We start from the raw sequence: 13,440 nt of genomic DNA, 5'->3' as shown, positions 1-13,440 counted from the left end.
GGGCAAAACACGCAAAGTTAGAGGAGGCCCTGTTGGTATGGTTCAAACAAGCCCAGGCATCTTGTGTCAACATCGACGGAGGCATTCTGCGAGAGAAGGCGCAAGAGATTGCTGATCGTTTGGATATCGCGGACTTTACGTGTTCCAACGGGTGGGTCGACCGCTTCAGAAAGCGTCACGGTATTTTGTACCGCGCGGTGAGCGGTGAAGCTGCCAGCGTTGATCCAATCTGTGTGGAAGCATTTAAGTCATCGCTGCCTTCGATCATCGCCGAGTACCACCCACGTGACGTTTTCAACGCCGACGAAGCTGGTCTTTTCTTCAATGTGCAGCCGACGAAGTCCTTGAGTCTGAAAGGTGAAGCCTACCACGGAGGAAAGAGTAGCAAGGAACGGCTTACTGTTCTACTGTGTTGCAATGAGGACGGGTCAGAAATGGTGAAACCGTGGGTGGTCGGGAAGTTCCGTAACCCGCGATGTTTAAAGAACCTTCGTCGGATGCCCTGCCACTACCGAAATAACACTTGTGCATGGATGACAAGTGCTCTTTTCGAGGAGTTTCTGCGATACCTTGACTCACGAATGGAATCGCAAAACAGAAAGGCACTCCTGTTATCGACAACTGCCCAGCCCACCCAAAGGAGTTGTCGTTTCTCAGGAACGTCCGGGTGGAGTATCTTCCTCCGAATGCCACGAGTCACCTCCAGCCGCTCGACGTGGGCATAATAAAAAATGTCAAGCACTTCTACCGGAAGTGGATTGTCCGGCGATCGCTTGCCATGGTGGAACGAGGTGACGCTCCGACCAAGCTCTCCATCCTAGATGCGATGCACTTTCTTGCTACAGCGTGGGACGCCGTCTCTGCTACCACTGTGCAGCACTGCTTCCGCAAGTGCGGGTTTCAACGCGCGGGTCAAGTACAAGCGTTAACAAAAAACAACGCTGACGAAGATGGCGATGATTCTCAAGAAATGGAAGATGCTATGGCAAAAATGGGAGCTCCCATTACCTACTGCGAATATGCGTCGCTTGACGACAACGTCGTTACCTCTGAACCGCAGGGTGATTCCACGTCAATTCATGCAATGATGGTCCGGGTCATATTTTAGATATTTTTGTTAAAAATATATATGAAAGCCATGTTTTTGGGAGGAACATTCAGCTAGATATGAACGCCATAACAATTTTTTTCGCTGAGATATAAAATAGAGAAGCTTGGGGCGTGGAAATTGAGAAGATTTCACAATGCTACTTTGCACAGTCGTCATTTTCTTATCGAACTTTCCACGGCACCATAACTTTTTTAATAGGTTTTACAAAGGTTATACAACACATACACAAAAAATTAAAAATATCCATAAAATATTTTAATGCAAACAAAAATATCAAACATAGCACAAAAACCCGTTTTAGAGACATATTCACAATTTTTTTGCAAATAAACCATCTTTCATAATACTTCACAAAACATATCAAAATGCGCGTATTTAAATATTCTTTACGAATATATAAAGATAATATGCCCACCCTTAAAGATATTTTTGTTATCAACGCGGAAATTCGGCTGATTTCTCAAAATGTGGCAAGATTGGGTGTCGATATTTAAAAAACTCCATCTTTTATTTTCTTTAAACTCCCCTTGGCACTTTACAGTGACTTGAACTAACCTGTGATGGCAAAAGATTGAGTAACATATGACCTCCAAGCGGGAAAAGCTACGACAAACCTTCACTCGGAGCGAGCCGACGTCTTCGTCACAGCGGCTTTGCCGCACAGCACCAAACGTTTTGAGCGGTAGTTATGGCATGTATTTTATATTATTAAAATTCTTTTTTTCATAAGGGCTGAGTATTAGTGATGCGAAAATGGACTTTGAGGTGGAATACCATTAATTAGCTTAGAATTCGCAGGAACAAAACGGCCCCACTGTGCGAATTCGCTAACTATGCATAGATAAGCCTAAAACTCTCAGTTATGCGAGTGGCCATGTATACATCCGGATTCTCGGCATATGATGACTTCCACAGATGAGAAGCCTGGATTCCTCTCACAAGTTTTATGGTGGTCCACTTTGCTTGCTTTACCGCACGAAACTCTCGAACCCGTTCCACAGACAGGTGGAACATGCAGACATTTGTTACTTTTTTACGTAGCACTTCCACAAAGTCTTTAGCGGTGGCAATCGTTGAGTTGAGCGAAGATCTTAACTTGGTGAGCGTTGGTTCTTCCACCTACTTTATCACAAGCGCTTTCTCCGTGTCCAGTGGCTGAAAAGATCCATCTTGCCGAAGAGTGCGGCTTCCGAGACAATTTGTGGAATTGGAAGCGATTCTTGAAATGCGCCGCCGCTCCATCTGATACAAAATTTATTTCAAAAAAGACTGGGAAATGAACATTAACATACTCTTTTATGGCCTATGTGGCTAGAAGAGCGTGAGCTGTGTCAGGTGTCGTGTACCATCGGTGACAACGGCAAAGCTTTGCGTGCCTAGCGTGGACGTAACCACACTTGTGGAGAGAGACACTTGAGTTTTTTTTCAATGAAAACTCTGCACTTCGCTTGGAAAGGGTACTGTCCATTTTTCCGCAAAATCGAAGTGGAACATCACTGCATTGGGTGGTAAGGCGGTTCTTGTGTCATGTATCAGGCTTCGTTCAAGGTCAAGGATGTAAGAATGCCTCATACACTTTTCGCTCTCCTATTGCCGCAGGAAGGCAGAAGTGTCCATAACCTTTTTGACGAGTTCGCCAGCGTCCCATAACGCGAAACAGATCTCTTCGTCTTCGTCGAGATGAAGCGACTGCAGCGAGATGCTCTGCGTTTTTGGGCACTTTTCGCAACGGCGCAGAAAGCAATCGTTCTGTGGAGGGCAGAAGAGGTAGATGCGCTTGAGGTCGTCTTCAGTAAATGTCTTCTTTGGGGAATTTGTTATTGCCGTTAAAAGCAACTGAAAATTGACGCAATATATGCATGCGCACAACTCGTGCTCGGGACTTTTTTTTTACCCAATTTGGTCGTAGGGAATAAAATTTGGAGATGCCTAGTTCGGGTTGGGGATGGTCCTTCCTAAACAGCTGGTAAGCTTCCTTAATAGAGGGGGTCATAAACCTTTTTACGACTTTGAACATGTCGTTGATCATGGCTTTGACGACGTCCTTTTTGTCGGGGCTTTGAACAGAGCATGCGAGGTCGTCGCGTGTGTAGTACTCAATTGCAACCCCCACGACTTCGGCCTTCGCCTTTTTCCCCATGTAGGGATCAGGGGTTGCCCAAACACCACATTTGCGCTTCAGTTTTCATGTTTGATCAATCATGTAGGCAGTCGCACCGGACACCAGACGCAATATTGTTTTCTTCAGGATGATTGGTGGCAGAAGCACGTACAATCGCTTGCGTTCCTGGTGGGAACTACATGCCTTCAGCACTTCGCAAAACGCGTCAAACCACTCTGCGCAGTGCTCACAACTGTCTTCGAGTTCGAGAGTTTCGTGCGGTGAAGCAAGCAAAGTGGACCACCGTAAAACCTGTCAAAGCAATCCAGGAAACTCATCTGTGAAAGTCATCATATGCCGAGAGGCCAGATGTATACATGGCCATTCGCGCAACTGAGAGTTTTAAGCTTATGTATGATGCATAGGTAGCGAATTTGCAGAGTGGGGCCGTTTTATTCCTGTGAATTGTAAGCTAATTAATGGTATTCCAGCTCAAAGTTCCTTTTCACGTCACTAATACTCACCGCGTATAAAAAAAGAATTTTAATAATATAAAATACATGCCATAACTAACGCCCAAACGTTTGGTGCTGTGCGGAAAAGCCGCTATAACGAAGACGTCGGCTCGCTCCGAGTGAAGGTTTGTCGTAGCTTTTCCCGCTTGGAGGTCATATGTTACTCGATCTTTTGCCATCACAGGTTAGTTCAAGTCACTGTAAAGTGCCAAGGGGAGTTTAAAAAAAATAAAAGATGGAGTTTTTTAAATATCGACGTCCAATCTTGCCACATTTTGAGAAATCAGCCGAATTTCCGAGTTGATAACAAAAATATGCTTAAGGGTGGGGATATTATCTTTATATATTCGTAAAGAATTTTTAAATACGCGCATTTTGATATGTTTTGTGAAGTATTATGAAAGATGGTTTATTTGCAAAAAAATTGTGAATATGTCTCTAAAACGCGTTTTTGTGCCATGTTTGATATTTTTGTTTGCATTGAAATATTTTATGGATATTTTTAATCTTTTATGTATGTGTTGTATAACCTTTGTAAAACCTATTAAAAAAGTTATGGTGCCGTGAAAGGTTCGATAAGGAAATGACGACCGTGCAAAATAGCATTGTGAAATCTTCTCAATTTCCACGCCTCAAGCTTCTCTATTTTATATCTCTGCGAAAAAAATTGTTACGGCGTTCATATCTAGCTGAATGTTCCTCCCAAGAACATGGCTTTCATATATATTTTTAACAAAAATATCTAAATTATGACCCGGACCATCATTGCATGAACTGACGTGGAATCACCCCGCAGAGCATAGCGGACATCATGGCCGACCTCACTACTGCCGACAACGAAGAAAGTGATGAAGAAGACGAGCAAAAAACGAACGATGACGTTGCACCCACGTTTGCGGACGTGATCGCTGCGTTGGACACCTTGCGCCGCTACGTAAACGTTCATGACTGCGCGGAGAGTGAGAGGGGACTGCGGCTTCTGGAGAAACGACTTTTACTGCATACCATTAATTCGAAGCGGCAGGTGGATATTACGCGTTTTTGTGAACGTGTCCGAGTCCAAAAGAGTTCGGTAAGTGCATAAAATAAACCATTGCATAAGAGCTGCTTTCTATCTTATATAGAGTGCCTTTAAGTACGTTATCGGTTGCTGCGCTTTCCCGGTTGATAAACTTTTTTTCCGCGGTCCCCTGAAAAACGTATCAACGAGGTTCTACTGTATGAAGGGCTTTGACTTTTTTCAGCTTAAAAACACTTTTTAGTAAGGGAAGTTACAAAAAAAATGAGCTGAGAATTATTATTCCTGTTGCACCGGTTTTCTGTATGGCTGCAGAGTTGGATGACAGCATCACGGTTAAGTTAGCTGTCTACTCCTTGGACTCTTGGCAGCATTTGTGGGGCTGTTGCACGTCTCGTGCCGGGGCACGGCACACTCCAGAACGAAAAGAGTGTAATGTTCAGAAAACCAAAGTTGTCTCTAGTGCCTCACTGATGAGTGCACAAACCACTCTTGTTATCAGGGGTCCCTCAGACCTGGGAGAAAGTTTCTTCATTCTCTGGTGCATTCTCCTTTCCCTAGGTTCTGGAAGAAAGCCGGGTATGTTCCGGTGTACCTCAGGCAAACTCCCGTGAGTAAAACAGCTTCCTCCTCCGCTTTCGGGAGCTCACATTTTCTTAGGGGGGGACACTACCCAAAAACGTGCATGTTTGAACCACTTGTCTGATTTAGATGACATTTACACGGCTTGTTTCTGTTCATGTTGAGAACATTTCCGACAAATTTCGTTCACCTGGGTGAAGTACAAAAAAATTGCAAATGTTCAAAGATGAAAGTGGGCGTGTCTGCTTAGGAAAACTATCGTTTCGAAATTGCTTATAAATTTGTCATTTTCATATGTTATATTGCATTAGGACAGTTCAGAGCAGATAGCTATGGAGCTATACTTCTATATTATATTATCTTTCATGACAAAAAAGCCACATAAACACAAATACTTTTTTAGATTTCCATCTTTTGTCCAAAATATTTATTTTTGAGCGTGAAAGAGGACAAAAATAAAGAATACAAGCTCATAGTTATCTTCCCCTTAAAATTTCAACTCAGAAGAACTCATAAATATAAATCCAAGTTACGTAATAACAAAATGACAGTTTTCCTAAAGTGAAATTTATGCTAAAAAGTTGAATGGAGTAAAATACATTCAAAGTGCCCCAGCCTCTACCTTTTCTTTAGCATCAGTGAAGAGAAAATAGTTTATAGAAAGTTAACTCTGCATTGTAAACTAATAAAACTGTCTGGGAATCTCTAGATGTTGGTGGATGTAAATATAACATTTTTCAAAATCAATGTTTTTTGCAGAAATTGTTTTTTCTGGGTAGTGTCCCCCCTTAAAGGACACATGCAAAGGAAAAAAAATTTTTTTTTAAACGGCTTAGATGGAAAAAGGACACCATAAAACGATTTTACAACGAAGAAAAAAAATTTTTACAGCTATATTTACGGCGCAAAACGAATTTGTAGTTGGCGCCCGCGGGCACCGCGTAAAAGTGGTCTGTATTTATCACGTGACTGGTCTTTATTTATCACGTGGTGCTTGCGCTCTTTCGAAAGCTTCCTATGGCCTCTAAAAGTAACTTATTCATCTTTGTTTGAAGTATAACAAAAAACCAAGACGAATAAGTAACTTTTAGAGCCCAAAGGAAACTCCTGAAAAAGCGCAAGCAGACGTGATAGACCTGTGCGCCGGTCAGACGACGGCGGCGGCGGCGCCCCGAAGCAGACGAACTTGTGCGGCGGCGGCGACGGCGGCGTGGAGAAACGCGTTGAAGCGGCGTTCGCACAACGCTCAGCGTGCGGCGGCGACGCAGCGCGGCGGCGCGCGGGCCTACCACGTGACCAGCGGCGGCTCCCGCGAGCGCCAACTACAAATTCGTATAGCGCCGTAAATATACCTCTAAAAATTTTGTTTCTTCGTTCTAAAATCGTTTTATGACATCCTTTTTCCATCTAAGCTGTCTAAAAAAAATGTTTTTTTCCTTTGCATGTGTCCTTTAAGAGCTGAAGGGGCCTTTCTACTGAAAACCAAGAAATTGGGTTTGTTAAGGTGCGAAAATGTACAAAATTTTAAGTGCTTATAGAATGGTTTTGACATTCCATCCACACAATAAAATGTGTGACTTCTCTAACCTAGTATTTAGGTATGAAATAGAGTGAAAGAACAAGGACAAGAGAGAGGAGTGGTGCTAACTTTCAACGATTCCAGAAAGAGCGGGTAGATGTTATAATCACATCTCTGCTGTAACTGAATTTGTTATTCCTGGGTTATCCTGTATTTGGGAGCTATGTTGGCTGCCATTTTTCCATTGAAATTTTCGGAAAATCATGTTTTTACTTTTAAATAAGACGGCGGTCAGTTCTGAAACTTTGTTGTCTGGTTTAGACCACTAGCGCTAAATTTGGGCGGAAAATGAGCGTTCGGCAATGCGTAGTCCCTTTTCGCAATAAAGAAATGCCCGTAAACTTTTTTTTTAACACCCTGTAAATACAGTAGTCCAGGGGTCGGCAACCTTGTTTTGCAGTGGCAGGTCGAGTTGTCACGAAGCTGACACGGAGGAGGCTGGATGGCAAGTTGCGAGGGGGGGGGGTAGGCGAAGAAAAAGCAGAAAGGAAGTGATGACATTTTCTGTCCAAGTATGGGGATGCCAGACAATGCCAATTGGAGGTACCGTATTTGCACGCATATAACGCGACCACGAATATAACGTGAGGGCAGGTTTTGATGCCCTCAAACAGAAAAAAATATTATTACTATTATAACGCGAACCGAGGCTATGTCAATTTCTCGCACTGGGGGGCATAGGAGAAGTGAAAAGTGAATGGAAATAGAAGAAATATCAGTTTATGTTTTGACTGCAGTCATCCTCACTGCTCAGGTACTTCCGTTTACAATCCACTTGGCGACTACGCAGATAAGCAGCAGCACCGCACCCGCTTGTCTGGTAGTTCCCTTTTCTTCCGTGTGAGCTCCTCGGCAGCCCACAATCCAAACAAGGCACCAAGCAGAAGCACCAACACACAAACACCAGATCACTCTGGAGCAGAAACTAAACAATGCGCAGGCAGAAAAAAAAGGCTACCGGACGATACACGATCACACTTGTTCTGGCCCCTCTGCATAAACAAATGCCTCGTGTTGCATGATTGCGTAAACGCGGTTGGTGGTCTTGGCTTGGCTTGTGCTGACTTGGCTTGGCTTGGCTTGGCTCAAACTGGCCAGTGCCCGCATGACGCGCGCGCACGCGCGCTGAGTTTTTGCGGCGTGCGCGCCTTGTGCAAACACAAAAGCGATAAAAATGCCTTTTATGTTTTCTATTTGCCTAGGCATGTGCGAATATTCGGTTTTTTTCAAATATTTGAACGAATTGTACGTTATTTGATATTCGCTTTGATCCGATTTCTTATATTCGCAAATTTCGAAGTATTCGGCACTAACGAATAGCGGACGCAAGGCTGGTTCCGATAGTTTCGGTTTCGGTATTGCAACGCCGTCAAAATGTCGCGTCGAGCTTTTTTTTTTCTTTTTTGGCGAAAGCCGCATGGGCATCAACATTAGGAAGAAAAAAAAAGGGAACAAAGCCATATCCGTGACCGAGAACGAAAGGAAAGTGAACCACTGAACCGGGAAGTCCGTTCTGCTTGTGTTTCTTGCGGCGGACAGCACGTGCTCGGCATACTTTTGTTGTATTGCTAGGTTTCCATTTGCTCACTGTAGAAGCTGGATTGAATGGCTGGCGTGTCCGCTGTGGCCACCGTGGACGACGAAAGTGATGGCGTTGTGCATCGCAACCCGATCTGGAACTATTTCTTAAAAATCCCACCGGGGACTAGTGCTCGATGCATCAAGTGCAAGGCAATCCTCAAGACTCCCATGGGTACAACGACCACCTTAGTGTCCCATCTAAAGAGGCACCCGGATGCGTATCAGGCCTACATGGAAGAACCTCAAGCACGCAAAAATACTGCCAAGCTCAAGAGCGTGAGTACGCGGAGTCTGCCATCGGTAGCCGATAGCTTCAAGCAGAAGATGAAACCAACGGGACCAAGAGCAAAGCACATGACGAAGATGATTGCTAACTTCATCGCTCGCGGAATGCACCCATACAGCGTCGTTGAAGAAGGAGGCTTCGTTGACATGGTGGCATTTGCCATGCCAGACTACAGCGTGCCGTCGCGGACGACGTTTTCACGAGCAGTTATCCCGAACCTCTACGAGTCGAAGAAAAAGGAAGAGAAAGTTGCAGGAGATTTTCAGCAGAGGTGCGGAGTGCTACTCTCTCACCACGGATGGCTGGACATCGCGCGCGAACGACAGCTACGTCTGTTTGACTGTCCACGTGATGGACAAAGACTTTGGGCAGCATGTGCACGCTTTGGCATGCACAGAGATGAGCAATTCCCGCACGGCCGATAACCTGGTACGGTTTATCGTCATCGAAGAGTGGGAGCTCCCAGCATCAGGTAACTTGCCAATCTACGTCGTAACCGATAACGGGAGGAACATCTGCGGTGGCGAGGTCGCCCTGGTGTGGCGTGCAGTGTTTCGGACACACTCTCCTGTTGTGCGTCAGCGATGCAAAGAAAGAAGTAGCGGGGTTCTCGGAGCTCTGTGCTAAAGCCAGAGCCATTGTGGGCCGATACGAGAGAAGTGCGAAGGCCCGTGGACGCCTTATAGAGATCCAAAAAAACATGCAACTAGATTCACTAGAAGTTGTGCAGGATGTGCCAACACGCTGGAGTAGTGAGCATGCCATGATAGCCAGGCTCGTGAAACTTTGTGTGCCTATCACGGTTGAGCTCTCTGAATGTGAGACTGTTGAAAACCTGAATTCAAATGAGTGGAAGCTCATGAGTGGAGCAGTGAAGGTCCTGCAGCCCCTTGAGCAAGCAACAACTGATTTGTCTGGGGACAGCTATCCAACGCTGTCACAAGTCATTCCACTGCTGCACTGCACCAGGCTTGTCCTGACTCAACACTCTACTGATGAGGCAGCATCACTTTCCTCGAGCCTGCTACGAAGCATTGGGGCAAGATTCCCGGATTTGAAGATGTCGCACCTTCCAGTGCTGGCCATGTTGGTGGACTCTAGGTTCAAGGACATTTGCTACATCGAAGAAAGTGAAAAAAAAAATGGGCACGCAGTCTCGTGTCAAAAGCTGTGGAAGACAGCATGTCAAAAAATGACCTCCATGATGAAACGGCTGGAACTAGCACAGGCCTGGGGTACTTGCCGGAAGACTCCGTGTGGGGTGTCTTTTCGAACCTTAGTTCTGCCGCATGTCGCAAGACGGGCCAACAAGGCGCAGACGAGCCAGCCGAGTACTTGAAGAGCCCTCTCCTAGGACGCACTGAAGACCCTCTGGTCTGGTGGAAGTCAAAGGGAAACCACCTATATCCATCTCTGGTCAGTGTTGCCCGTAGGTATCCGTCAATCCCAGCAACACAGACGACGTGTGAAAGGTTATTTTCAAGTGCGGGAGCTATTGTGAACTGCAGGAACATGATCAGGCAGCTTCTGCTACCTGATCATGTTCATCAGCTTGTGTTTCTGCATGAGAACGCCTGACTCTTCCTCCTCAGCAGAGGTTTATTGACTTTCGTGCGTTTGTGTTGAGAATAAATGGTCAGCATTTTATTATGGTGTTCGATTTCCAATCACTTTTTCCCGCAACTATTTGAATTATTCGCTTCGAAATTATTCGAGGAAAATTAATATTTGCTTCGTATTCGCTTCGAACTTAAAAACCACTATTCGCACATGCCTATATTCTCCCTTTCACGTGGCCCAATAGCTAATAAATTCCCTTCCACACCCCCACTTCTTTTCCTACCGGATCTTTTGCATTGGGCCGGAGCGATGGCTTTCTCCTCTGGCTTTCTCCAGACTCGCGCGCCTCGTGGCTGAACTCTATTCCGAATATAATGCGAGGTGCGTTTTGGAGCACGTAATTTTGAAAAAAAAAACTCGCGTGATATTCGTGCAAATACGGTACTTTTTGTTCCTGTCATTTGATGTCAAAACTGTCACGTGGTTCTTGAGTTTATGCTCTGTGTTGTGCCGGGGGCTGCATGAAGCTGGCTCGTGGGCCGCATACTGCCCACGGGTCGTGGGTTGCCGATTCCTGCAGTAGTCCATCGTTTTTATGAAATCCACAGCACTGTAAAAAAATTGAATACAAGCGAGGGCGGCTAAACAACAGCGATGGAAACCTAGAGGGCACATTGGAATACCGCAAAGCATTCAAAACATATATTTAATCAAACAAGCCTCGGGGATGAACAACTCACAGCACCTTCACTGAGGAGTAAGAAAATAATGGTGAAGTAGAGTTTGGCCTACAGTTTTTTCCGGGCATCAGTCCTCCAACTGCTCCAAGCATTGCAAGAGCACTGTCACCGCCGCTGCACCCTACTTTGTTCCGAAGCAGCCGTAGGATGTTTCGCGTTTCTGCAGTCGTCGGCATTTCTTAAGGTGCCTCTTTGATATGTCTTTTCGTGTTTACATTGACCGCACACGAGGTCTACGATCGCAGCATCTAGGCGGGAGCAACAACGGTAATGGCTGCATCGACAAGCACAAATGAAACAGTTATTCTCGGTGGCTTCACCAATGTGTTCGCACACAGTTCTGTAGATACGGTTGCAGCTATGGCACGGCTCTATCTACTGTGCTCATCATCTACAGTATTCGGCATAGAATGTTTGAGAAAGAGAATGAGACTGACTAGGCAAGGTCATTCTGGCCTCCTTATCGTTTACGCTCGGGGTAAGAGTGTATGCGAATCTTCTCGATGAACGGAGAAGCGTATTGTTGTATCGCGTCGGCAACCTTGCCAACTCTTGTATGTTTTGGTTTGTTACTGAAATGCTGACGTCATGATGCCAATAAAAGATTGCATTGCTTGAGTCGAGCAGGCAGAATACCACGGAATACGCTTACTGCGTTTTTGCTACCGGCTGGCTGGGGTCGCTTGCTCGGCCGCCTTCCTTTGGCCGATACTACAAAGTGGCGACGAGGAAAAGCAAGGAGTTTCGCGGGCCTTACGCCGCCTCTGACGTTCCTGCAAACACCCGGGCAGCCGCCTATTCTACGGAATCAGTAGAAGAGCCTCTTTTTCACCTACTTGGAAGCGTCGGATGCAAGTGACCTCACTCCGCAGAAACGTAAAGCCATTCTTCTGCATTCGCTGGGCGTGGAAGGGCAACGCCAGTTCAGCAACGCCCCTGCTCCTTCAACTACATCTGTACTGCCCGTACAGGCTGCGGTCGCCACATCTGGAGACAGCAGCAAGGAGACACCCACCGGCGGGAAATTGCCGCCCGCGGACGATACGTTTCAAGTTGCGCTGGCTACATGTGACCGCCTATTCTCAACAGCGACGAACGTCCTCGTCGAGCGTCACCGGTTCAAGAAACGACTGCAGAACTTGGGTGAGTCTACTGAAGCCTACATTTCCTGCTTACGAGAACTTGCAAGAACGTGCGAATGGGACGGTTCCCCTGAAGTTGCAGTTCGAGACCAGCTCGTTTCAGGAGTAGCGTCGGACAAGCTACGTGAACGTTTGTTGTTCGAAGGCCCAGAACGGACCTTGGAAAGGGCAATTGTGATAGCGAGCCAGTACGAAGAAACGCTGAAAAGTTTGCTAGAATTTTCAGCTTCAGGGGGAGTGAAGCAGATACAGAAATCGAGTATGATTGCGGCGCGAACACGGGACCCTGTTGCGTCACGCTCTGCTCCGGCGCGGGACGCGAAGGAGCGTCGATGCTATCACTGCAGGTCTGCTCAGCATATGGCCAATTCTACGAGTTGCAAGGCCAGAGATAAACGCTGTTCGAAGTGCAAAAAAAGTAAGCCATTTTCAAGCAGTGTGCCGGAGTACGAAAGACGAAGAGTGTCAAGCAAGTTCAAGATCGGGGACAGGCGCGCACGACACTCCTACACGTAGCGACGAGCGCCGCGCGCTGTGGCATTTACGTCAAAGTTCAAGTCGAAGGCATGGAAGTTCAGTTTTAGTAGATACAGGATCATCGGTATCTATTACCATGGAAGATATCTACATGATGCACTACAAAGCAACTATGCCGTTGACCGTGCCGTCTGTAACCCTACTCGACTACTCTAGCGGCGAGATTTCACTGAAGGGTTGTTTCCTCGCGAACGTCCTGTATCAGCAGACGTCCACATGCGTGCTTTTCTACGTTGTCCGACAAGGAACCGCAGTGCTCGGACTGGACGCAATTCGAAACCTGGACTTGTGCATTCACGGGTCTACCCTACAATGCCTGCAGACGTCTGTACAGACAAGTACCAGTTTCGCGCGTCTGCCAATGGAATCCCGTGCAGAATTCGGCCATCCGTTCGCATACGAAGTTGTACTCGTAAAGGGGTTTGCACACCATGTCAAGCGCAAGCCTGGCGTGCCTCCCGTCACAGCGAAATTGTGCCGACTTCCGTTAGCTCTTGGAGAGCAAGTGTCGGCAGAACTACGGCGTCTCAAGCAATGCGGCATCATTGAAAGCGTGGACGCTTTCGAATGGATTTCACCAATTGTTGTTCGCAAGCAAGACGGCCGCATCCGCCTGTGTGTGGACTTACGTGAAGCCAACAAAGCCATCATTGTCGATTGCTTCCCTCTACCTCACACGGAGGAACTC

General features: G+C 46.3%; 1 protein-coding gene across 1 annotated transcript in view; it reads left to right on the top strand.

Moving 5' to 3' along the window:
- Positions 1-13,440, top strand: part of LOC8025667 (RNA cytidine acetyltransferase) — a 98,340-nt gene that overhangs the window by 66,241 nt on the left and 18,659 nt on the right. Inside the window, exon 14 of the mRNA XM_029989704.4 lies at positions 5,307-5,355. Within this exon, the coding sequence (XP_029845564.2) occupies positions 5,307-5,355 (49 nt within the window). The remainder of the gene's footprint in view (positions 1-5,306; positions 5,356-13,440) is intronic.

This window comes from Ixodes scapularis, unplaced genomic scaffold (assembly GCF_016920785.2).
Source record: "Ixodes scapularis isolate PalLabHiFi unplaced genomic scaffold, ASM1692078v2 PGA_scaffold7__128_contigs__length_106722199, whole genome shotgun sequence".
Classification (NCBI taxonomy): domain Eukaryota; kingdom Metazoa; phylum Arthropoda; class Arachnida; order Ixodida; family Ixodidae; genus Ixodes; species Ixodes scapularis.
Note: the sequence above shows the minus strand (reverse complement) of the source record. Positions and strands in the feature narration are given on the sequence as shown.